Source organism: Pteropus medius, unplaced genomic scaffold (genome assembly GCF_902729225.1).
Source record: "Pteropus medius unplaced genomic scaffold, Ma_sr-lr_union100, whole genome shotgun sequence".
Taxonomy (NCBI): domain Eukaryota; kingdom Metazoa; phylum Chordata; class Mammalia; order Chiroptera; family Pteropodidae; genus Pteropus; species Pteropus medius.
In genome coordinates this window covers 235,457-262,752 of record NW_024342471.1, presented here as the reverse complement: position 1 = coordinate 262,752, position 27,296 = coordinate 235,457, and the positions used below count along the sequence as shown (strand labels likewise).

The 27,296-nt window shown below is 36.0% G+C and overlaps 1 protein-coding gene and 1 pseudogene across 1 annotated transcript in view; both read right to left on the bottom strand.

Annotated features, from left to right (window-relative positions):
* Positions 1 to 25,813, bottom strand: part of TMX4 (thioredoxin related transmembrane protein 4) — a 41,572-nt gene extending 15,759 nt beyond the window's left edge. Inside the window, exons 1-5 of the mRNA XM_039863740.1 lie at positions 25,412 to 25,813; positions 12,621 to 12,736; positions 5,186 to 5,231; positions 4,173 to 4,301; positions 1,332 to 1,377 (exon numbers count right to left, since the gene is read on the bottom strand). Of these exons, the coding sequence (XP_039719674.1) occupies positions 1,332 to 1,377; positions 4,173 to 4,301; positions 5,186 to 5,231; positions 12,621 to 12,736; positions 25,412 to 25,587 (513 nt within the window). The 5' untranslated portion in view covers positions 25,588 to 25,813. The remainder of the gene's footprint in view (positions 1 to 1,331; positions 1,378 to 4,172; positions 4,302 to 5,185; positions 5,232 to 12,620; positions 12,737 to 25,411) is intronic.
* LOC120603992 (uncharacterized) lies at positions 8,401 to 8,519 on the bottom strand (annotated as a pseudogene).
* Positions 25,814 to 27,296: the final 1,483 nt, after the last annotated feature.

Here is a 27,296-nt window from a genome sequence, read left to right as displayed (position 1 = left end):
CTTAGCGGTTCTTGACATCCATCTACTATAATCATCCTGTTAAATTAGACATTGAAAGGCTATAAGGCTCTCACATGGCTACCAGAATATGACTCTATCAACCTTTAGTGTCAATATACTGTGAAAGGCAGAATTCCTTACTCTCAGTTCCCAGTTGGCTATTCATAATTCTCATCCCTTGAATAAACTTGTCACTAATGTTAAGAAAATGGTAGAAAGAAACCATATGAAACTCATACTATCTGGAGAGAGGAAAAATGCCAGTTATCGTTTAATACACAATAGCGCCCCCCCCAAAAAACTGGTTAACAATTTTAATCAAAAAAAAAAAAAAACGAATCAAGAGATCAATTGCTTCTATTGTTAAAAACAAACAAACCAAAAAAAAAAAAACCCTGAAATTGATATTTTATCTCAGAAAATAAAATATATCTGAAAAAAGTTTGTTCCTAAATTTCCGTCAACATATATCAATATGCATGAGCAAAAAGAGTCTTCATGAGCTTACTGAATATTAAGTTCCAAATATGACGCTATGACCTACAATCATAGCTTAGAAAAGACTTGAAATACTTTAAGGATATATATTTAATCCTACAGCAATTGTGTTAAATCTGGCAGGATTTAGCTCATTCTACACATAAAGAGGAGCAAAAGATTTTGTGACACAGTCAAGAATACATAATTATTCAACCTTTTAACCTACATAATAGTTCTAAATCACTGAAATGATACAATCACATATAGCAGGAGTGTTCAAATTTTTCCTCAAAGGGCAGGAGAGTAAATATTTGAGGTTTGTGGGCCACATGTTCTCTGTCACAACTGCTCAACTCTACCAGTATATAATGAAAGCAGTTATAGACAATAGATAATGAATGAACATGGCTGTGTTCCAATAAAAACTTTATTTATGAAATCAGGTGACCAGTCCCTAAGCTTTAGTTTGCTAATCCTTGACATAGAGATTCACTTTCAGGCTTAGATCTTTGATCTATAAGGAGATTATAACAATGGAAAAATAAGATGAAGTAAAATCATAAGCCCATTCAGCTTTGATAAAGGGATTTACCACTGATCTAAGAAAATATGACTTTGACACAGTAGTTACAGGTCCTTGTTCAATGTATGCCCTTCTATACAAAAACACATTTCCATTGGGAACCCCACGTGAGGATAGCTGTGTTGCTTAAAAAGAAAAACGAAGGTTTAAAAGTATTTACAAATGTTTATTTTCCTATTGTTATAGAAGCTGCGTTCTTACTATTTAAAAAAAAAACAAAAAAAAACTTCTGTAAAGAATTGCAAAAGTTACATTTAAGATTACTTACCCATATCTTGCCAGACATGCTAAAAAGACCAGCCATTCCAGACATCCTAAAAAAAAAAAAAGAAAGAGAGAGAGAGAGAACTATTGGTGATGCTATGAAAAACTATGAAAAACAAAGACAAAAACAAACCTCAGATCACAAGGATCTGTCTTTCTACATTTTGCAGTACATTGTCCTCTCTACTCCATGGTTATCATTACAGTCACTGCTGTAAATACATTCAAATCCCCTGGCCCTTTCTTCCTCTATTGTACATACCTGGCAAAACCCCGACCTTGGGCAGCTGCATGTCTCTGGGGAAAAATCAGATGACCAGCTGACTGTTCTCCCTTCACAAACCTCAGGGAGCACTCAACACTACATTTTTTAAAGCTCTGCAAGAGAGGATAGCTCATATCCTTTCCCTCTCTTCATACCCTTACACACCCTCCCTTCCCCATGCATTCTTAACTAACAAACACTTCTCATATGTCACTACAAAATCAGAAGCCATTGTGTGATCTCTCTTATCTCCCCAGCACCGAATCTGAGCTGAGGTACACCTGCATCTACCTTCTCCTGTTATGATAGAGAAAGTCTACCTGCCTGACCACAGTTTAATTTCTCCACTTGTGGCTTGGATCCCATCCCTTTAGCTTGTGAATGACTGGGTTCTTTCTGCCATCCCCTCCTCCCGCATTAGCAGTTTCTCCCTTTCTGTCGGTTTATTTTCATCAGCATGAAAACATATTCTGCCCTCTTCTCATCTTTTAAAAAGAGTATCCTTGGACCTCACATGGCCCTCCAGGTTCAGACAAACTTCTCCAAAGAGCAGTCCACACTTGCTGTTTCTCCTTCCTTATAGTATATTTAACCCATCCAAACCTGCTTCTGTTCTCATTACTACACTAATACTACTTGTCAAAGCCAGTGACCTTGCATTGCTTCATTCAACATCCAAATCTCAGACTTGATCTTTCACCCATGGTTAACTTGGGACAAAAGTGACTACTCCTCCTCCTTGAGCACCTTAATTTACTTGGCTTCTAGGAAATCACATATCCCCGCTTGTCCTTCTGCCTCACTAGCATTCATATTTACTTTCCTTTTGCTGACTCCTTCTCTACCCGACTTCTTAAGTTTAAAGTGTCTCGTGGCTCAGTTCTAAGCACTTTTCTTTTTCCCTCTCTCTAGGTGATCTCCTCCCTCTTAATCCTTTAAATACCATCTATATGTTTTGTATTTGTGTTCCTGAATTCTTCAGGAGAGACTCATCTCCATGCATCCAACTTGACAGCTCTACAAAGAAGTCTGCATCTCAAACTTATTATGTTTAACACTGAACCCGTGGTTTGCTCAAATCAGTAACTGGTACCAACACCCACAAAATACTAAAACCAGAAACCCAAGAGATTTTTTGTGAATCTTCCCTTTCTTTCATCTTAGCCAGGTCTATCTTCGAAATATATTTTAAGTCCACCCAATCTCTCCATCCTCACTGCTGCCACCCTGATAAGCACTAGCACTAGGTTAGACACTACAACAGCCTTCTAACTGTCTGACCTCATCTATTCTTGCCCTCTCTGGTCTCTTCTAAGAACCACCTTGTCATTTGATGCACTGACAACACCCAAGTTCCTCATTGCGGTTAAAAGCCTGTGCGATCTGGCTCCTTCTTGCCTCTCTTTCTTGGCTTATATATCACTCTACCTACCTTTCATTGTCTTAACCTCGACCATCTTTCTTCTCCTCAGTATACCAAGACCTTTCCACGATGGAGCTTATATGCATGTTAGACCCATTCCCGGGAATATAGCTCCCCCTGTTCTTCACCTGGCTAGGCTGTCCTATCCTTCAGGGCTCACTTGTAGTCCCCTCCCCTCAGAGTAACCTCTCCTAGCCTCTCATCTAATGGAGGTCCATGCCCTCATGGTAATTCCATGTCTTAGTAAAGGTTTTCATTTGCTTGTTTGATTTTCAAACAGCCCTTATCCGGACTATGATTCTTCATATCTCTAGTTTTTTTCTTAACTGTGCCTGACTTTAAGTTACCTGAGGAGAATAGAGGGACCATATCTGTCTTGTTCACTTTTGACTATCTAGCACCTAGAACAGTATCTGGCATAAAGTCAGTACTCAAATATTTGTAGAATGAAAGCTGCTTTTTGAGTAAGCTGCATGTTTCCTGGGTATTATATAAATGCTACTAGATGATTCTTTCCTGAAATATAACATAATTTGATCCTTTTTCAGCAGGGACATTCCTTACAATTATATATACTAACAAAATTAACTCCAAATATGACAATTCATTCAAAATTAAAACCAAATGTGGAAAAAGTTATTGTGGTTTGGCCTTATCTACCTCACCATTATGGAGTCTGCCATTATGGCCATGAGTTACCATAACAATATTCCGCTAGGTGGCCAAAGACACCATAGGTTTTATTTTCCATATAGATACAAAAGCAATTCCTTCATGTACTATATAATTCAAGAAAGAGTTAGTCTCCTATATTACCAATAATTTAAAAGAAAGAAAGAATGGTATATGGTATTCAAAATCATATTTTGTAAAGAGAAAACAGCTGTCATGACTTAGTGCAAAAACTAGGGGAGAGGCTTTCTGTAACCCACCTGAATCTGGATACTTAATTCCCAGTATACTAACAATCAGCTGTAACACATGTGGGTCATAAAACCAGAAATACAACATGGTCTAAGCATGATCATGTGTAATCTGGGTAATTAGAGTGAATATGAAGAAAAATGTAACTTTCAAGGTCCATGGACTGTTCACTTGATATCTCTTATTTTATAATAATACTTTCTTGTTTAAACAAACAAACAAACAAAACTTACGCTAGAGAAGCTGGGGATTTCCAGCCAGTCAGAGGCTCAACTAATTGCCATTTCTTCTCTAAGATATAATTCTGCAGGTCTTCGTAGATTCCTGGGCCACGGTAACGGCGGAATATCCCATCCTTAGCACTATAAATTATAAAAACAAATAGAAAATAAATTCGTTAAAATAATAAATGTTACAGATAACAAAAATCAAAATAATTATTGGTTTTACATGTGAACTCCACCCTGAATTTTAACTTGGCTCAAATGAACAAAAAAATTATAGTGAGGCATATATCAGAAAGCATGTATAAATATTAATCTTCTCAATTCCTTACTCCGTGTCTGAAGGTTGGTCAATTCCAAGTTCTATCCTTGACCTACTCCTCCTCTCACTGTATATGTTTTCTCTAGATATATTCCAACTGTTACCTACTTCAATACTGAGGAATTCCTAATATGTATCTCCAGTCTAGATCTTTCTTCTGAGCTTTAGATCCTGAAATCAAACTATCACCTAAACTTTTCTATTTGGAATTAGCATAGTCACTTAATACTATCTTCTCCATTTGGGCCTTTTAGAAATGAAGTTTAGAAAATAGAGGCCCAAATGGAGAATGGCTCCTAATAGCTTTTACTAGTTATACATAGCATATTGGTAGTCATCTTAGGCTCTCCATTCCTTACGGCTAATCAGTCACCAAGTCCCAATGATCACACCTCCTAAGTATTTTAAGAACCTATTCAGACCTTTCTTTTTCCCCTCTCACTACCTGAGCCTCTCTAGCCTCATCACCCAGGATGATTCAACTGTACCTTTCAGGTCAGCCGTACAGAACTAGTTACAGTTCTTGGAAGGTGAAAAGGCCTTTTCCACCTTGTCTACTTAACCAATTCCTACTTTTCTATTAAGAATCATCCCTCCTTTTATGTTATCCAAAAAAAAGGTATGGAAAACAACTGAGAATTCCTCGTACATATCTACTGATTTCTAATATTTGCAAGAGCAGAAAACTATTTAAACTTACTGAAAAAATGCTGGGAGAGTGGTAACAAAGAAGCGGCCACTCAAACCTATAAGAAGATAAACAAAAAAAGTTATGAGTCAAACTCAGACGAACTCAAGTGTCTAAATTAAGTTGTAAGAACAAGAATGCTTGGGGCTTGCTTTTATAACCACAAATTAAATCATGGATATTGTTTATTTTTTTGACTTAAAGAAATTTTATTTTTACCCATTTTTATTTACCTAGCACTCTCTGGACACTGACATACAATTTGCTTATCTTTGATGTGTTACACTTGAGTTTTCTGTCTTGTGCATGACTTGGAATTGTATGGTGGCTAAAAGGATAGGCATGTGACCTAGATTAAACACTAAATTCTCCATTTACTAGCTTTATGACCTTATATAAATTACTTAACCTTTCTCAGTCTCAGTTACCTTATCTATAAAATGGGTATATTAAAGCCTAATTGAATTGTTCTGAAGTTAGATTAGATCAGTATGTTAAGTGCTTAGCACATAGTAAAGTATTCAATAAATAATAGGTATATCAGTTACATGTTTAAAAAGAATTATGAAATAATAAGATCATGTATAATCTTTGCACATTTATAACATTTGCAAGTACTTTGTATATTAAACAGATTTTTTCAATTTGTCTTAGCAAATCATTACTGAATACTAACCACATATCAAACGTTATGCTTGGTACACTAAAGACAAAAACAAATAAAACCCTTAGTTACTCAGCAAATTTTTACTAAGCTCCTTCTCTGTTCCAGGGACTATGACAAGATGCACAGATAAGCAAAAACGTGTACAGTCTTTGTTCTCGAAGAGCTTAGTCTAGTAGCAGACAGAAAGAACTTAATACTCTCAATCATGACTATAAACAGAGATAGATATCAAGAAAGGGGCATGTAACAAAAACCTGAATGAGATAAAGAGTAAAAACCAGATGCTTGCTCTCTAAATGTTTACAAATAAATAATACTCATGCGGGCACCAAGAGTGAGCAGGCCTAGTTCTGGTGAAGAGAAGGAAAGTTAAAGATCTTCCTGGCCAGCATGGAAAAATGACAGAGACATCATTTGTACATTCTTACCATGTCTGCCTTTCCCACTGAAGAACAATCTGGACAAAATAAAATATGTAATCAAATAAAGTAGCTCAAATTTTACATCTCTGTGGTCACATGCAGTTTGAAATTCAGCATAATAATTATTAATGATGAGTATTCCCAAAGAAAGATTCTCTATTTTTTTCTCATATCAAACCAAGTAGACTCTAAAATAGCCCTATGGCACTTAAAAGAAAACACGGTACTCTGAAGGCAGTAAAAGTCAATGTTATAAAAAGAAACATCTACAATATACATTTATCATTGTACATTAAACAAAAGTACAACAAAAAAACCCACATGTGACCTGAGAAGCTACCTGGGGATTGTTAACAATCACATCTGTCTACAGGACAGTCTTATCTCTAACATGCTTGGAATTCCACCCTAGCAGAGAACAAGGGTATCTTTTCGTATAATTCCGACTCTAGATTGCTAAGGTGGAAAGTATTGCTAATCCTCAGGGCTTGAAAAGTGTTATATGGTTTTGCTTAAAATAATTATTATAAACAATTTCATATCTCACTTCTTTTCTAGTTACAGATTCTTATGACCACCCAAAAACTTTATCTAAGGAAAATGACAATGTTATGGAATCATGCTCTATTTATATGGTCTTTTAAAATGGAATGAACAAACAGCATCCCCTCACTTCTTCAAGTTTCTATTTGGGTTTTATTTTTATCAGAATACGTTGATAGGATTTCTAATAAAACCACTGAAGACAATATTTTTAATTTGTTCTTTAAAATTTTTCATACATTCTTCGTCATCATTGTCCATGGCAATAAATTAAAAAATAAATAATAAATATAAAAAATACTTCATAAAATACATTAAATTATATAAATATGCAAAACAATATTTCCAGATTCAAGACCAGCTTGCCTGGGGTCAAACCCCACTTCTGCCTCTTACTAGCTTTTATCTGGGACATTAAATTTAAATTCTCTGGGCTTCAGTTTCCTTATTATAAATGGGCATCATAATTTCTATTTCAATTTTAGTATTAATTTTATATTTACAAAGCACACAGAAAACATCTGACATATAATAAATACTAAATAAATGCTAGCTTATTTTCTACATTTAAAACAATGATTCAAAGGTAGAAAAAAATGAGAGGATGTAACATATTTAGTGTTAAACACCTTGGAAATTGTACATTATTTTAGATAACATATTTTTACTAATAAATGTATCCAGAGATAATAAGAAAAAGAAGCACAGTGACAGATGGTCTCTGAGATTATTCTGCAGTTTTCTGGTTCAGGCTATAAGGTATAACAGGATGCTTGTTCCCAAAATTGCCAGGTTAAAGGGTATACGAATTTTATGGTTCTTGATATGAATTGCTATGCTGTTTTCTGTAACGACTGCACCAATATACAAGAGAACATAAAGTAAGGTTCATATAAAATAATGACCATTATTAATAAATTGTTATGCCTCAAGATTGCTTTCATTTATGTCTGTCAATATTTCTTCAAATAACACCCATGTGGAATATTAATAGTAAGGTTATAGTATCTAACTCAGATTTAAGTTCAGTTTGTTGTCTGGAATATACACTGTCACTGAGGACATATTCAGTAAAATCAACAAGATTAAGAGCAACCAAAACAGTCCTTAGATTATGACCACTTCTAAGCCCTTAAAGATCTGACACTATAGAAAATTCACCTCAAATAAATGTCACTTCTGAGAAGTCAAAAGATGTCAGAAATCTCTGGGTCTCATGTCAGTGCTCCAAAAATGTCATCTAACTTTTAACATAGATACTATGAGGTGTCAGGGGAGATACTAATTACCTGAAAATTTAAAACATGATCAACTTGGAACAGAGAAGCATCATCTTAGGTTGCAGCTTCAGGGTTGAAAAGCAAGTGTGGATCTTAATGAAGCATTTTAATAAGGCAGGAGCTCATTTGAAGGTTTGTATAATGGTTCACTGCAACAAACTTCAGAAAGTGTGGAAGAAACAAGTACACTCTTAAACCTTTAAGTAAGAGAGATAAAGTTTAACTACAGGTCTCCTGCAATTTCTATATGCCTTTTTTACTTTAAGGGTAACTTCCACTTTATTATTATTATTATTTTTTATTATTATTTTTTAACGCCTACAGCACCTGGTATTGCTAGGTGGTCTCCCATCCAAGTACTAACCAGGCCCAACCCTGCTTAGCTTCCGAGATCAGATGAGATCGAGCCCATTCAGGGTGGCATGGTCATAGACATAACTTCCACTTTAAATTAAAGACTGTATTGCAATATAAAACAAGCATTAATCCAAAATGCATAAAAAATTACTTATTAGCAAGTTTATCTTAAACATACACAGCAAAAGAAAAAAAGAATGAAAAGATCGGAGAAATAAAAATGATGATGGAACTATATTTTGATATGCAAAAACACAACAGAAATTATTTAAGTTCAATATTAAGAAAATGAGGATAGCTACTAGTTTTTCTTCTACCATTCATTAGCTGTATTACCTTGGGTATGTTACTTAACCTTTCTGCGCCTCAGTTTTCTGAGTAATAAATACAGAGAGAAACAGTTTGTTCTTCTTAAGAAGCTAAAATTCATGTAAGTGCTTAAACACAATTAGAGGCTGAAGTAAGTGCTTAACTAAAGGTTAGTTATTACCACCAAAGGGAGTAGCAGAAGGAAAACAATGAATAAAAAGGAGAACTAATCTTACCTTCGAGATTGAAATAAAGTTGTCAATATAACAGAATACAAATGACAAATTTTTATAATTCTGAAATTAAAATATTAACATTAACTGAAGTATAGTAAGCTAAATTGGCTTCTGTAATAAATTAGCAGTTTTAATTACAAAGCTTATTCTTGGCCCTGGTAGAGGGTTTGGTTTACCTCTAATCTAGTGAAATAGCCACAATTTTACCCATGAGTGCTCTATAAGCAGCTACTGTTTTCCTGTCCTTGACAAATAAGCTCATCTGCATGGAACAGAAGGTTCAAATATATCCTCATTAAATTTAATTTTTCAAAGTCAACTCAATTGAAAAATCGCCTGGTCTATGTAGTATTAAAAAGACAACGTAATGTTACCTAATCTAAGGCCTGTCCTTTCCTTGACTTCTACATCCCAGCTATAAAAATGCAATGAGCTTACAATCTCCAGTCTTCAAAATTCTAAAACCCTATTTTTGGTTTAAAATACCTAAAAAAATCTTTTATTAAATAGACCAGTGGAATAGTTAATGGCATAACTAAAGAATTATGCATGAACACTTTAAAAATTCTTGCTTTCTCTTCTTTTTAAATTTTACTTGCAAGGAAAAGAAATGAAATTATCCTTTACTAGCACTCCAGTTGCAAGGTAGCCCTGAAAAAAGAATATAGTAATGGAGATCTGTAACCAAATATAAATCTGTATACAGAAATATCCAGTAAAGTGTTAAACTGTGAGGAAAAACCATATCGTTTCAATGGTTCCCCACTGCTTGATGAGGATATTAGATTTCGTAAAAATGAACACTCAAATAGCTTCCTACGAATAGAGACCAGCAATCCCAGAGGCTTGCCAGTGAATCAGTACCACATAAGACAGTCTCTTTTTATTTGGCTTCCAGGAACCTTTACTTCTCCATCTCTCTCCTACACTAGCTTCTCCTTTTCTTCTGCTCAAACTTTTCTTCTAAATGTTGGAGTCCCCTGGCTCTCAATCCTCTAAACATTTCTCTGCCAATTTAAAATTTTCCCCTCATTTCAAAGACCATCTACAGTGATGATCCTCAAATGCATATTTCTAGCTTATCTCTATTTGGATTTCTATTAAACATCGTGAAACTTAAATTCTGTCTCAAACTAACCAAAGGAATTCTTTTAAAACATAAATCATATCATGTTATTTACCTTGAGTACTCACTCCCTGGCTGCCACATACCCCTAGCTACACAGTCTATTTGCTCTGCTTGGAATGCTCCTCCCTGAAAGCTTGTTGGAATTTACTTCCTTACTCTGTCAAGACTTCTGGTCAAACAGTCCTTCCTGACCATGCTATGTAAAATAGTGGTTTTCAATATTTTCTACATGTTTATCCTGATTTCTTTTACCATCAGATATTATTTTCCATTTTACTTTTGTTACTGCCTATCTCCTAACTAGAATGTGAGCTCAGTGAGGAATCAAGTCTTCGTCTTCTTTATTCACCTGTACCATTATTCACCTGTATCACTGTTATCCAGAACAGGGCCTGGAACATGGTAAGAACTCAAATATTGTTGAATAAACACATTAATTGAAAAACATTAGGACTGTAATTTAAACTTATAAACATAAAATAGTATAATCTGAAGTGAAATACTCTCTAGGCCACTCAATAATGTGGGTAGAATTTTGTCCCCGAATTTTTATTTGAGTTATAGTTTTTAAGTTTTTATCATTTAAACTAATTCGTGAGCCTCTACTTTAAAAAAATTCTTCTAATACATATAACACTTTTCCTTTTTGGATTTTATTTCTTCACTATTCATACAGAATACCAGACCAAAGACCTTTTCTATTCTTCTTTGATATTTTAAATATACATAGTTTATATTTACATAAATACCTATGAGTCAACGATGAATTTTTTTGAATTTGTTTTTAAAATATTTCATCATAATCGACTTCTCTTTTACTTCATTATCAAAAAAGTACTAATCAATTACCAATGGAAAAATAACTATAAGTCTACAATTTAGATGGAAAGACTACATTTAATTAGACTTTAGATTTGTGAATCCATCACAAAGTGGTTTAATTCTTTTAATTCAAATCATGCTGTGAATTCACAGCAGGTATACCAAATGGCTAAAATGTGAATAGAACTGCTGCATTTCCAAGAAACTCGTAAAACGTGTCTGGTGCTCACTAACTACCAAGGCTTACATCTGATTTCATTGGACTCAAACTACTAAAAGATGAAAACAAGTTTACAGCAAAAATGTAATTGCTATGACTGACCTCCAAACAGAATAACTAACTATAACAGCCCAAACCATGAACTAATAACTATAATTTTCTGTCTCTAAATAGCAGATAGGCAGAAGTGGCTTTGATTCAAATGTTTTAAAAGGTGGAGGCTTGAAGACTAATGGCTTTTAATAGAACTATCTCTCCATGGGTTTGTCAACACATTGATCTTAACAGACACCATCAATTTTGTTGTCCAATTAATCGGAAATTCAGTACTTTGTCTTTTTTTAACTCACAGTTATTACAGAAACATAATAGCTACATTTGCATAACTGCCTTCTTTTCCTTGTAAAGGAATAAAATAGGTAGAAATAGAATGTAGATAGGAAAAAATGCCTAATAAAGTTTGAAAACAGTCAAATTTGAGATTTGTGTCATAAAAGCCCAACTTTCCTTTTCAATTTATGTATAATAGTTATTTTTAAACTACAAATATAAATTGTGTATATCTTTTCAGAATATAAAAGATTCCTCTACTCTCCCCTTCTTTCTCTTGAAAAATTACATCATTAACAGCTAATAAATGTAGATGGAACAAGAGAATTAGAAATTCATTCTGGAACTCACAACAAAATATTTGATTCAGGTTAAGATCATCATTTATCTTAAAACTCCAAAGTATCACCCCACAGATTACCTGCTAGTCACAAAGTGGGATCTTTTTTTTACAATGAACATGTTTAGTGGCATCACCTTAACCAAGTATTCAAGCTCAACATCACTAATGGTGACAGTATGTGTCTTCTAGTGGGATAAAATAAAAAGTCACAGCATCACCTATGAACCACTCTTGCCATAAAATGTCTAACCTGAATCATGCCTCTAGGCTGAACTTCAAGTTTATAGAAAATGCAAAAAAATATAAGTTAAATGTCATCATAAGGAAATTACATAGGCAAATATCTAGCCTGTTCTCTACGGAATATCGATGTCATGAAAAAAATGGGGGACTATTCTAGATTGAGGGCGGTTAAAAACACATAACAACCAAATGCAAATGGTGAACCTTAATTAGGTCCTGGTTCAAAAACTATAAAAAGACATGTGGGAAATAATTAGGGAGATTTTAATATGCCAAAGTATGGAAGGGTAAAGTATCATGAGGTCTGCAACTTATTTTCAAATGACTGAGCAATAGAAAAAATAATAAAAATATAAACATATATACTCCTATACATGTGTAAACACACACATACATAGACCCAGATCTGCTAAAATGTTATCTGTTGATTCTAAGTGGTCAGTTCATAGGTATCAATATCCTGGTCTTCAACTTTTCTATATGTTTGAAAAAATTTAAAATGAGAAGTAACAAACTTTTGCATTTAATGTTCAATATTTACAGTACCTGGTTCTTGAATGACATCTACCTTCCCCACATTGATATGAAGTATTTCACCATTCTTTGCAAATGTCTCCCATTCTGAATCAGTCTGCTGGCAGGATGGACACCAAGGGGCATAACTATAAAAGAATAGTAGCTAATCAATATAGACACATGAAAAATACTTGTAAAACAAAGCGAATAGAATGTTTAAATTAAAAAAATAAATCCTTAATTAAAGGGAAGCACAAAAGCAAGCTTCCCCAAAGTCATCTGATATAGAAAAACAGAAGCATATTTCTCTCCTAAAATTTAATACATGAATATTAATTCCCCAGGGAAAAAAACAGCCAAATTTAAGATCTTCACAAACTACTGTAATATGTAAAATATTTTATTTCAAAGTTAATCTTACAATCAACCCAAATTTTGTCACTTTCTACAAAGCTCTTTGATTTTTGAGGCAAAACACTGTTTTGACTGCCCCACTAAAGGAAGACAATTTTAAACTAGCCAAACTGGTTTTGGATTCATCAAAGTTACACATCTGATGAGCAGAGATGGGAAAATTTGTTGCTAGTGGGTCCCCAGGAATGTGAATCATTTCCAAAGATCTGTGGCAGTTCTGACCCAGTCCAAGAAAGCAGAAGCAAGCTGTGGGCTAAACCAGCTCCACCAAACACTTTCTTAAATAGGAGTTAGAAATAACTGGGCCTTCAGCCAGAACCCTTACTTCTTCATTCAATAAATATGAATTGAGCATCGTGCTAGAAGCTGAGGCCACAACTGTGAACAAGACAGACACGGTACTTCCTCTCCTTGTGGGTACAATGCAGAGATGAACATTGGTACGCAGAAGGATAATGACAATCCAAGTGGCAAATGCCATGACTGAGAGTTTGGAGCAGATGCTACGGAGACACTCTGGAGCTGGGTGATCTCAGAAGTACCCACAGAGAAAAAAGGCATCTGTGCCGACAGCTGCATAAGAGTAACAGCCAGAGAAGGCCAAAGAATATTCTGCTCTAAGCAGAGAGAACAGTAGATGCGAAGGCTCAGAGTACTGAGAGAAGAAAGTGAATATTATCCACTGCCTTTTAAAAAGTTGTATTAAAGAAGTTTGGACTTTATTCCAAGTTCTATGGTAAACCCTAAAGAAGTAAGAGAATTTGATGACTTACATTTTCGAAAAATCATCTGGTAGGTCTGTGAATAATGGATGAGGGAAGGAGAAGATGGAGGCAGAGAAAAAAACTGGAAGGCTGGGCCATCTTCCTGGCAATATGCTAGTGGCCTCACTCTGCCCTCACGTAGTCCTGGAAAATACTACAAACACTCAGACCATAAAACTCTGAAATGGTCTAGGATTTTACCTGCAGATGTTAAAGTGGAAATCCAGAGACAGTTGCTGTTTAAAACGTATAGTGGATCGAACGGTATTCTCTAAAAGGATATGTCCAAGTCCTAAGCCTCAACACCTGTGAATGTGATCTTATTTGGAGTGAGGGTCTTTACACATATAATTAAAGGATATTTGAGTGACATTATCCTGAATTTAGCTTAGACCATAAACCCAATGACTGGTGTTCTTATAAGAGAAAAATTTGACACAGAGACACAGAGGGAAGCCATGTGAAGATGGAGGCGGAGATCGGTATTAGGCAGCTACAAGTCAAGGAATGCTAAGGATTGCCAACAGCCACCAGAAGCTAGAAGAGGCAGGGAAGGGATACCCTCTTAGAGCCTCCAGAGGGAACCATCTATGCCAACATGTTGATTTTAGATTTTTGGTTGTCAGAATTATGAGAGAATAAATTTTTGTTGTTTTAAACTATCAAGTTTGTGGTGATGTGCAGTAGCCCAAGGAAACTAACACAGAAAGGAAGATAATCTCTGAAACTAGAAGAAATTGAGATCAGATATTCCTTATGAAGACTTAAAGGGCTGGTAGGGCTATGCTCAATATAAATTACTGTGAACAAACAAAACATTTGCTGGAAATCCATTTTAAAATACAAACATATGACACAATTAAAATGAAGATAAATATTACAGAATAATGTCACAAAATACATTAGTGCAGCTGGAGAGATGTTTTGTTTTGCTTAATAATATCCAGAACAAAACCAGTAAATAAAACAAGTTAATAAATGCTCACAAAATAGAACAGCAAACTCCAGGGGGGAAAAAAATCCTTGGGAACTTTAATAATATTTCAAGATGTCACCAACTAGACATTTTATTTTTAAAATCTGCTTAAATTATATTTAAAAAATCTTTAACACCAGTCAAATATTGAGGAAATAAATGTAATAGATATTTAAAGAATACCTGATATCACTAAATTGTTTATGTATAATGGGTGAATGTTAGCATATTTAAATTATGCCACCAAGTAGTAGAGGGCAAGGTATATAGATGAACCAAGATTGGCAATATATTGATAACTACTGAACCTGGATGATGGATAATAGGATTCATTTTACTAATCCTTTCATTTTTAGTGGATGTTTGAAAATTTTCATAATAGTTTTTTAAAGATTTGCTTAAATGAGAAGATATACCAAGTTCAAGATAAGCAGGCTCATCAGCACTGTAAAAATATCAATTTCCCCAATTTATTTTCCACTTTTTCCATTCAGGAACTGTTTTTACAAAATGCAGCATCTATTATTTCGACATTAAGAAAAGAAAGGGGCAGGAGAGTAGGAGAAACTGGAAAGAATGCTTGCCAAAGAAATACATACATACACACACGCACACGCGCGCACACACGAGAACAATGCCTTAGAGAAAGGAAAAAAAGGAGGGGGGAGGAGTGCTAAACAATGGATCAAAGGTGCTTTCAGGTCATCATTTACAAATCTTTTATCATGAACTAAGCAGAAGTATATACTATATAAGTACTATTCAAAACTCAATGCAATCATGCACATAAACCAACTTGGCTGAATAACAACAAAAAAGTATAACTGGGCAAGATATTGATCTTTCACACTATAAAAAGGTGGGGGTGGGTTTAAAAAGTCAAGACGAGGGGGAGGGATGCATTTATTTCAGGAAAAGTACGGAGACTGGATACAGCCCAAAAGAGAGAGGGCTGCCCAACGCAAGGCATGCATTTCTCTCTCCAGCCTGGCCCCAGGGGCAGCCAGACTTAGTAAGCACAATTGTTCATCCTCTTTAACTCCATCGCTAGAAAAGACTAGTATAGTTAATTCTAAGATCATCCTAAAATGTCATTAATTTTCCCATTACAGCTCACTGTCCAATCCCTGAAGTCTCAGAGACATTAACCGGAGATTATGGTCCAAGAACAATCTACCGAAATCTTTGAAAGTGGACTTTTTAAACACCCTATCTCTACATTTCCAGGGAAAAGTATATTCCTGTTATACAGTAGGTGTTCAATAAATGTTTGCTAAATAAACAAATGAACAAACTTTAAAGAAAATCATATTCTTCATCTGAGAAGTTATTTTCTATATATTTTCTACATATCTAAAATGTCAAGTGAGACTGGGAAAGCAGTTGGTAAACTCTAGGAAAAAAAATAAAACAAAAAATTTCATTATTAGGTACTCATCAAAGGCATTTCAGTATATTGGATAAGAGTTCTGCCAGAGGGTTCAGAAAGATCAACCATAAATTAAACATGTGGATTTGGGCAGGTTAATAATCACTCCATGCCTCAGTTTCCTCAACTGTAAAATGGGATAACAGCAGCTACCTTAGAAGGTTATTGAGAGGCATATATCAAGAGCAATAATTAAGACAAATTATGTTTGTAATATACACTACTTGGTTTCGTTAAAAACAAAACAAAATTCAAGAGTAAATCTGAAGATCTAATTTGCTTTATGAAGCAGTTCATGAACTGGGCAGCATCCCATCTACCAACTAAAAAGGTGCTCTGAGGGTTGTACAAAATGAAAGCATTTTTTATAGGGGCAAGTGAGCTATTAAGAAAAGAAAGTATTATTTTTGAGCCAGGACATTCTTTCTTTGAGGGAAGAGAACCGAAAGTGATATAGGACATCATCTGTAAAATTCTTAATCTTTTAGCAGGAAATGATATGGGACATCTCTTGCAGAATTCTTAATTTTCTTTTTTGTAAACCTAGTTAAGTTTTCTTCCCTCCTTTCTTTAGGAAAAAGGCCCACTCCCCCAAATCCAGATAATGACCCTGAAACTGGCAACTCAGGTCCTCGGGCTTTTGATAAGGATCATTGGGATCATCATACAGGAATGGCCCTAGGCCAGGCAGGATCCTTAGAGTCTGAGAGGGGAGGGGACTTTAGGCCAAAGATTTTTTTATTCTTTAAGAAATATATTGAGTCACATGAGTTCTTTGTATATTTTGGATATTAAACCTTTATTAGAGGCGTTGCTTGTAAATATATTTTCCCATTCGGATAGTTGTCTCTTTACTTTGTTGATGGTTTCTTTTGCTGAACAAAAGCTTTTAAAATCACATGATATCACTTATAGTGGGATATAAACCTAAAAGCAACAAAGGAACAGGACAAACAAACAGAGACTCATGGACAATGGACTAGTGGTTACCAGAGGGTAGGGGATGAGAGAGGAGGCGGGAGGTAGATGGTGTAAAGGGGGTCAAATATATGGTAGCTGAAGGAAACTAGACTTTGGGTGGTAAACACACAACAGAATATATAAATGTCAAATTATAATGTATACCTGAAAATTATATAATTGTATTAACCAATGTTACCCTTACAACAAATGCTGAAAAGAAATATATTAACCAAGTCTGTTTTCCTTTACTCACTCAATAGGCAAATCAGTAATAGAAATTAATAGATATATGATTTAAATAACAGGTTTGTATCTTCTTTTCCTTATCTAGGGACTGAGGTGGCACTTCAGCAGGAAATCCAAGACCCCGCCCAGACTAAGGCAGAAAAGGAAAGAGCTCCATGAAACCCCAATAGGCAGGGATGACGACCCTTCCCAGCAGGAAGCAGATACAGAAGAGATCTCCCCTCTCTCAACATCCATACTACTAATAATGGGGTTCATGGCTCTTAGAAAAGAGTTAAGCAGGAAAGTTGGATAGGGGGTTTTGGGTCTGCCTGCAAAGACAGTGAGGTCATCCTACTCCAGAAAGGGTCTGCCCCAGCCCACCCACAATTAAGCAAGCCAGAAGGCATTTTTGGGATATAAGTAACTCATACCAGGAAACAAGGAGGCAGAAAATTGGGTACCAGTTTTAGCCACTCACTCACACCTGAACAATGAAGACCCCCCCCAACGACCTTCAGCTCACCTGAGCCTCATTGTGCCTTCATTATAATATGATGCATATGCCCAGAAGTTCATTAATATCATTATAACAGACTGAATTCTGGGAAAGAACATGTGCAGAAAGCAAATGATGAATCACTGAGTCCTATCAATATTAATGGTCAATCAAGGAAGCCCACTCCTCTAAGAAAAGTGACCACCCACAGCAAATAGGGATAAAACCCCCTAAGGCTTTCTCACCAGGCCTTCTGAGCCACCGTTCTCTTGCTCAGGCCCGCTTCCACTTCTGGAAGTGTACTTTCCCTTCTAATAAAGCTTTCTTCCCTACTGTATTTCAGTGTCTTGCTCAATTCTTTGTTCAAGACATCAAGAACCTGGACAGCGTGTCGGGAGAAGATCCCCGCTCCCCGGTAACAAAAGGGTTCTTATCATGCAGGCTGTCTCTTCTTTGGGGGTGGGGGTGAGGGTATGCAGGGGTTCCCGACCCCTTGGCTGTGAACCAGTACTGTGGCCTGTTAGGAACCAGGCCCACAGCAGGAAGTTAGTGGCAGGCGAGCAAGCGAAGCTTCATCTGGATTTGCAGCCACTCCCCAGCGCTAGCATCACCACCTCAGCTCCACCTCAGATCATCGGGCATTAGATTCTCATAGAAGCACCAGTCCCTGGTGCCAAAAAGGTAAAGGACTGTTGGGTGGATGGACAGATTAGCTTACTGGTGCTTGACCAGAAAATTCCAGACTGAATGATTTAGTTATGTTTCTGGGAGAGGTCGAAACTGCAATTAGAACTGGTATTAAAGCTAGGTTTGGTATCATGGACTTTTAGCATGAGTGACACCACTCTGGACTTGCGGTTTTCTCTTTAACATTTCCAAGACACTTTTATAACACACTAATTCATCTGAACCTTACAAATTCATTGCCAAATAAGGCATAATTAGAGAGACTTGTTTAAGGTCACCTAAACCCATATAGAGACTTGTTTAAGGTCACCTAAACCTCATCTATATGGAGGTATTTATGTGATTAAAAATCTCCAAGGAAAATAAGACCTAACATCAAAAGAGAGGGAAAGAGAGTGGAAAGGTGAGAGAGAGAAAGAAGGAGAGGTTAGAGGAGAGAGAAAGAGAGGGAGAAGGAGAGGAAGAAAAGGAATAAAAAAATAAATTACCGAAATAAGTATATAAATATAATAACCTCTAGCTTCTTTGTTTCCCTAGGCCTCTGTTTTTGCATATAACATGGAAAATTTGCTACCTCAGTAATTATTAAGTCATGCAAATTTCATCATTAGAAAAAAAAATCCCAGTCCTAATCTTTACACAGGCTATTATATAAATTGGATTTCTTTGTAATATTGACCTTTAGATATACAAAGCCATTGAGGTAATTTTAGATATTCCATTTTCTACATAGCTGTTACCCATTGGTCTGTAGTGCTGTTAAAGCCATTCTTTCTGAGATTTAATCAGAGCTTATTGTGTTGGAATGCAAGAAGATCATTCATTCACCTAGAGTGTTCTTTTAGAGATGGAGATAAGCCAGCTCCAAGTCTCCAGTGTGGGAATTGGCCCTTTGTTGTTACGGCTTTTTAATTAGTATTATTTTGTATTTAAAGGAGAGTCACTTAAGCAGTAATTTAGAAACTAAATAAAATACCCCCAGGGGCCAAATGAATACAAAGGAAACTAATGTGATGTTCAAGCTCTTCTTCCTCTGTGTGTATGTATACATATTATACATAAAAGTAATTTATTTATGTACATATGCATGAATAAAACTCACCAGAAAGGACTGAATACAATCTTCGTTTATATTACTTAAAACTAATGCTTAGTGGAAGTCTTCTCCTAAGAACTGACTAGTGCAGCTTTGTCTTTCACATACAATCTTTCTTTGATTTAAGAGTGTTGAAGAAGAATTAATACCTTACGGTCATGGAAACTCTAAAACAGTATCTTCCTTATTCAAACTCTTTGCTGATGATACTGGTATACAAAATTAGTAAACTTCACAATGACATTAGAAAAATATTCCAGACAGACAAAACACTGTTAAATTACGCTGACTAGGATATCAGTCTACTGTTTTTAACCATTTCTCGGAAACAAAATTCAACATGCTTTTCTTAATCTACGTTAGTATTCACGTAAAAATTATACTTAAGTTCTGCTTTATGCAATGCGGTTGAAGGCCCCTGAATCTTTAATTGCATGAACTCAATTTGCTATAAGATTTCAATAAGTGTACTAAACACTTCAGAAAAAGAGTTAAATATATTTCCTAGAAATAAAACTTTACTAAAAGTACATTTTTATTCCCCCAAAATGGGCAATTTTTCTTCTGTCTAGGCTCGAATTTCACCAGTGTTTCCCAGTACATTCTTTTCTTATCCTTGCAGAAATGAGTTGGGCAATGACAGTCAATTTTCACTTAGAACTTAGTTTGACCAAAATGCTCAGAAGAATTTGTGGCAATGAAAATGAAAGAGGTGTACTAAGTTTATTCTCCTGTGACTTAAATGAAATTAAATAAAAATGTCAACAAATGATGCCTTTACTACAACCAGTGCTATTTTTATCTTTGGAAAATCTCTTAAGAACCCAAAAGTTGAAGTCTTATGCTCAAATATATTTCTTAGGAAGATCATTTCTAGGAAATTTTATTATACAATGTAGAGGAAATAACACAAATTGAGGGCTCTATGAAAACCATAACAACACTTGCTAAGGAAAATGGAATTCACTGTTTTTTACTAGAATGAACATTCCATGAAGGCGGTGACTGGTGCATTGCCTGTACCTAGAACATAGCCCAGCAGGTCTTAGGCCAAAGTAAATATTTATTATACCAATGAACAAGTGGTGAACGAGAGCGATTATCCTTAATATCTAAGAAAATATATACAGGTATTTCCTTCAGTGATATACTTAAGGAAGCTCTTGATAAAAGGAACAATTAAAGTCTATTATTCATTCAATCACCTACCTAGTCAAAAAGTATTTATTGAACACTAGTACTTGATAGTTATTAAGGCTCTTGAGATAAACAGGAAGAAGAAAAACTTAGTTCCTCTTCTTAAAAGCTTATCTGTCTAGAGGAGGAGTCAGACAAAAACCTAGTATGAAAGCATATAAATTAATTTATAATTACAAGTTGTGATATAGGCCATGCTAGATACAAACAAGGCACAGTGAAAAAGAATTTTCCTGGGGGACTGGGAAGGCAGAGCAACTGTTTGAGTGTGAGGACTGTCAAGAATGAGCATATAGTAACAATGCTCTTCATTAGCAAAAACTAGAGAAACAGAAAAACCATGGGTAGCCCCCTGAATTCCACAGGGAAAAGGCCTCCCCTTACGTGGGCCAGGGTGCTGGGTAGCTGTGAGCCTAAGCAGGAATGAGTCAGACTCTGTCTCCCTTCAGGCTCTCCCACTACCCAGCTACTCTCTCTGGCTTGCATCAGGAAGCTCTGGCCTGCATTCTAGTTCTTACCTTCCCCACAATTTACTAAGGATCCAGCCTTGGCCAAAGCTTTAATCTTTTCAAGTTTTCCTCTCCCCTAATTAATGAGAATGGCAATGAGAATTCTGCATCTGATTGCTGGAATGATCAAATAAGGCAGCATTCAGAATGTATGATGTAAGCAATGTAACTGTTTACTATGACTGAAATGCTGCTGCTGCTGCTGCTGCTACTGATGATGATGATGATGATGGAAGTGATGTAAATGAATACCCTTTGTGGAAACAATCTGAAATAAAATATTTTTAGTTAGCTTATAAGCTCCTCTTTTGCACGTTTTTAAATAGCTATAGCAATACCTAAGGTAGTGATTTTCAATCGGAAGCTTCTGGAAATGTGCAAAGGGGATAGAGGTTGTTAAAATTTTTGATGTCACGTGATTACTAAAACGTAGCAATGGCCAGGGATGCCTCAGGTTCTGTGATGTGTGGGCCATTCCCCATTACTAAAGAACTATCCAACCCAAAATGCCAATAGTGCCCTGGTGAGAATACTCAACTGCTGAATATACACTGCTGAATACTCAACAGAGAAGAAGTATTCACTAAATAGTTGCTAAATAAATGAAAGCTACATATAATATTTCCTTTCAGAGCACAGTAGACAGTCAGTCCCTTGAAATCAAGGAATGTAGCTCATTCATCTTCATTTTCCCAGGTCTCCAACCCTGAACCTGACACATAACAAGGAGTTAAGGATTATCTCAAACACTCACTCAACAAATCAAAACAATCTGTTAAACTGCAAGAAATTCTATTTGACATTGGTAAGTTATAACAATAATGCTGACGATGGTCTCTTCAAGTATAAGAATAATATTGGAAAAACAATACAAAAACCTAGTGGTCCTAGGGAAATAAACACCCCAGGGAAAAAAATTCTTCCATCATCAGATGATTAATTTCAATTTTGAAACACCATCGTCCAAAGAATAAAGTCAGAAAGAGCAGTGCTTTATAAAGATTTATACACTTTACAGAGGTAACTTAATCCAAGGACATACTTCTCCTCTGGATATCAGTTTAAAGGTAGGCAGGTCAAAATTAAGCTACTTAGATAGCATCATATTTCTTTTGAGGAAAAAAAGCACCAGAACAGTATACAGAATGCATTACATTACATATTTTTCTGTTTCAAAAGAACAAAAGTAGTATTCTCAGACTGATATAATGGGAGCCAAGTAAGTATTTAAAATAGCAAAAAGTTTCAATGCAACTGAATGAAGATATGGAAATAGGGGAAAGAAAAAATTAGGAGGCATTTTAAGGATGAGGTAATCTTTCCTAACCCTGAGAAAGAGCGAACTTTTCATCAAAGGTTAAGGATGGAAAAAAGCACAGCAAGCCAATTACAGAGACATGGCAGAAATAGAGATAAAAAAAAGTCCACAGCATTAAAGAAAACATAAATATGTAACAATGGAAGAATTTTTCAGATCTTAAAAAGGTTCCAGAATTGCAAATATATTTTTAACTATTTCTCCTTAGCATAGAAGTGCTTTTTTAAAATTGAAAATTCATTTGCAAGGATCAAGAAGAAATGACTGTTGGAAAGACAAAAAAAATAACAATTTTTACAATAGAAGCTTTTCATGTCTCAGAGCAGACAAACACTGCTAGGTCCTTAAAAATAAATTATCAATACCAATATAACCAGAAATTGCATTATAGCAGCTTTGTATAAAGTGGAATATAAAAGAAAAAAATTCCCAGAGGAGAGGTAGCACATAAGCAAATAAACACGCTAAGAACTGTCATTCAAAGTAATGTCAAATTTTTAATACTGTCAGAAAGCCTAATTTGCTTCTTTAAAGAAGTTAAATACATCATCTAACAATGTGGACCCCTAATAATCTCCATTTATTATGACCAGTTTGCCTGAACAAAGTGTTAACATGGAAGCTAATATTAACACATTTTGTTCTTTGTTATATACATTAGAAAAAAAATCTTATAACTTATTGGCTGTTTGAATGAATTTTTAGAAATTTATAGTAGGCCTATCATGATGTTAAGCATATAATGAATTTTATATTCCTTAAAGTGTTATATTTTGTCAAAAGGAAGAGAAGGAGTGTCACAACTAGACAAGAGCCACAATATTCATTCAGGATGAGCACCTAGGTTCTGGTACATAGTAAGTCGGATGCAATGGTTTAAATCCTCTTTCCTTTCCAGCTTTACTTAATATTCTTAAGCGTACTGGATGAAGAGGGCTCCTACTAAAGTTCGCAAGTATATACACAGTTTATTTCCAGTTTACAAGTCTCGGCATGCATAACGTATTCCATGCAAAGGACACATGACAAGCCTAGAGCAACTGATTACATCTAGGCTTGTACATTTATAAAGAAGTAAAATAAACTGTCAACATGGCCAAATATAGTTGTTGACTGTTGCTCATTTATAAGCTTAACTAGGCTTACTCTGACCTCGGCTTTAGTGTTCTTAGTTCTTTAAGTTAAAAAATAAAATAGCTATTCAAAAAGGAACTATACAGAAGTTGAGGCCTTTCTGCTTTCTTTCATCATGTACATACACAAACTCAGTTTTAATAAAAAAAAAAAGACATCTAGAACTCCATTTTGTAAGCACTTACTGAAAAAAGAACTCTGTTGTACTATCTGACAAAATACAGCCTCCCTTAAAACTCTTATAATTATTGTAAACATGACAGACCAGAATAAAGCTCCATTTATTTTAAGTTTCTCTCTTAAATGGAAAATGACCTCACCTCCACCCAGTAGTTTATTTTTAATAACTGCTTCATGTCTACAAATTTCTTTAATAATTTCATTGATTTATTATGATACCAAAGGCATTTACTCTGAGATTTAAAATATCTCCTTTGTGACCAAAATGCATGTTTGAAGGGGTAATGTGCATTCAGTTCTTCAAACAATGTAATCTACTGAGTGACATAACTTGCCCCTGATCTCTCACATAAAGTGCTCCATAAGCATCTGCTCACAATCTAAACTGCAAGGTTCAAATTTAGACATATAAAAGAAAGATCCAATTCTGTGTCTGTGTCTTCAACAAAAATTAATTATCAAATAGTAGTGATCGAGTATATATATAGCTGAAACCACAAGCTAAGGAGATTTGGTCTCAGTGATCATTTCTCCATTCATTTTCTCTGCAAGCCCACCACTATGGTTTCTCAAATGTATGCAGACATCTGCTCACTGTCTACTTCAAATCTTTCAAGATCAAGTAGATCACTTCCTTTCTATTATAAGTTAATTTTAATCCACGAAGAACAATCCCTTGCCTGCTCCTAACTCAAAACTATATTTTCATATCTCCTTCGAGCAAAGGCATTATCCACGAGTCACCTTCTATTGTTCAAAAGGGGCAATGTATTAATGTTCTTTTCTTTATGACACTAGCACAATTAAGTTATGATATCGACCCAGAAAGTCCTACTTCTAAAAATTACAACAAATATTAACATTTATTTAAAATCGTGTTTTAAAACTTGAAAGGCACCCATATTTGTTTTATTATTCACAGTGACATCTCGGGGTCTGCAAAATGAAGACTAACATATTTTATACAAACTGATCTGCCTTCATCGTGCTGCAATTATTCATTCAACAAATACAATGCCTAGCTCACGCTAGGTATTTATATAGCACGTCATTGAATGACCGCCCTTTCTCCTCTACCAACACACCTTAAGAAAGGCGCGCGATTTTCTCGCAGATTTTTTCCGTTCCTCTTCTTTCCCTTGGTAAGTTACTAATCCACCCCATCCCTAAAACACTTTGCCTTAAAGCAGGGAGAGAGCAAGGCGAAGAAGTGTAAGAGGTGCGCTTCAGTTTCAGCTGTCACCGCAGAGGGCCTGGCGCGCATGCGCACCATGAATGGCCAGGCCCGGCGCCGTAGGTCGGTAGCAGAACCGGCCCGGGCCTGAGGTCAAGCCTAGCGCGTAGTGCAGCGTCCCGAGCAGCCTGTGAGGCTCTGGGAGGGCGGCGCCCACGAGGACAGGGTGGCATGTGGGGCGGGCGGGCACACTCACAATTTCAGCATCCACTCGCCCTCCATCACCAGCGTCCAGTTGGAAGCGGACATGGGCAGCACCAGGCTCTGCTCCTCCGGCAGCGCGGCCTGCTCGGGGCCGGCCTCAGACGTCGCCGCAATGAGCCAGGCGGCAAGTAGCGCTGTCAGCAGCGGGCCGCAGCGCCCGCCCGCCATGTTGGGACGTGGAGCGAGGCTCCTCGGCAGGGCGTGTGGGGAAAGTGAGCAGCGGGCTCGCAACCTCGCTCGCCTGCCCGACTGGCGCTTCCCAAGTAGTCGGAGGCGGCAGCGAGGAGCCTCGCCTCCTCCTGGCCGCGCCGACAGACCGCGTTCCCTAAGCGAGCGGCGGACACCTTCTCTTATCGGCCCGAGCCAGCCGAGGCCACGCCCCCTCTCGCCGCGACCTTCCGTTGCCCGGGGTGTCGGTTGCCTAGGCAACAGCCGCCTTTTCTTCCAGACCACTATACTGAAAATAAACAGATGACCCGACTTTGCTTAAGTTAGAATATGAACGGCGTGTGCCCAGGCTACCCAGTAAGGCGAGATGGCACGTGTGTGTTTTTCTAAAGAGAAACATGGCCAGTAATTTAAAACTTCATACCCTCTTCAATAGTAGCAAAAATAACCATGGACTACAAAGTGAATCTGTTTAACAACAACAACAACAACAAAAAAAAATGGAGGAACGTAGTAGGCATCTCTTACTGAAAGGGAGAGGAAAATTAAAGTACTCTCTGCGTGTGTATATTGAAATATCCCTTCCTAATAGGAGCTAATAGTGAAACTAGACTGTAGTTCTATGTTTTCTAAAAATAATTTTAATTTCATAAAAACTTTTAAAACATGGATAATATTAGATAAAATGAGTCAGTTAATAACAATATTGTCAGTTGCAATTAAATGCACCTTTCCTCTTGGCTACAGTTTTGTCAGATCTAAAATGAAAGTAGCCTGAAATGATTTACAAATTTCTTTCCAGGTACATATTAAGTACATCCAGGCCACCACACCCTTGGTATGTATGACTAAAATACAATTAGAAGGTGGTGAGCTTTTCAAAGTGTACTTTATAAGAATTCATTTGGGGTTCAAAGCATGAAACTGAGTAATGTGATCAATATATCATGAAAAGAAATGTGATTTCTGTCTTAGGCTTTAAACGAAGACAGCTATACAACTAAAAGTATTGCAGATTACATGAGATCAATCTCCCATCAGTACAAATAGAAAAGAAAGATTAATTTTGCCCCCAGAGAAGGTCTTACTTGAATTAGGTGTTAATTTGTAGTAACTAAATTCTATGTGGAACCTGCCCTTATCATCAAAATATGACTCAAATTTACAAACTATTGTAAATTAGGAAAATGTTTGTGCAATAGATGTTCCTGAGAGTTACTGTTATTGAATACAGATTAATCCTATGAACTCATTGGAAAACATTTTCTTTGTGTGCGTGCTTATAAAAAGAAAGTACTCATAATTGGCAATTCTATCTATTCAGTATATGATATACAATTGGTTTTAAAAAGTTCTTAAAAATAAGATCTGATATTAAAGAACTACTATTAATTTTCTTGGGTGTGATAATGGCGTTATGACTATATATGTTTAAATTTTTATTGGTTCCATATAGTGAAATACTATGGTTAAAATAATATGATGTCTAGAATTCCCTTTAAAAAACTCCAGAAAATTTCTGGAGAGTAGAGGGAGGATGGATGAAACAAAAGTGGTACAATGTTCATTAATGTTGAAGTTCATTTTTGCTATTCTATCTACTTTTGTGTATGTTGGAAAATTTGCAAAATTAAAAATGAAAAAAGAAAGCCATATCTGCGGCACAAAAGAAACTAATTGCCGAAGCTTTTCCTATATTTAACACAAAA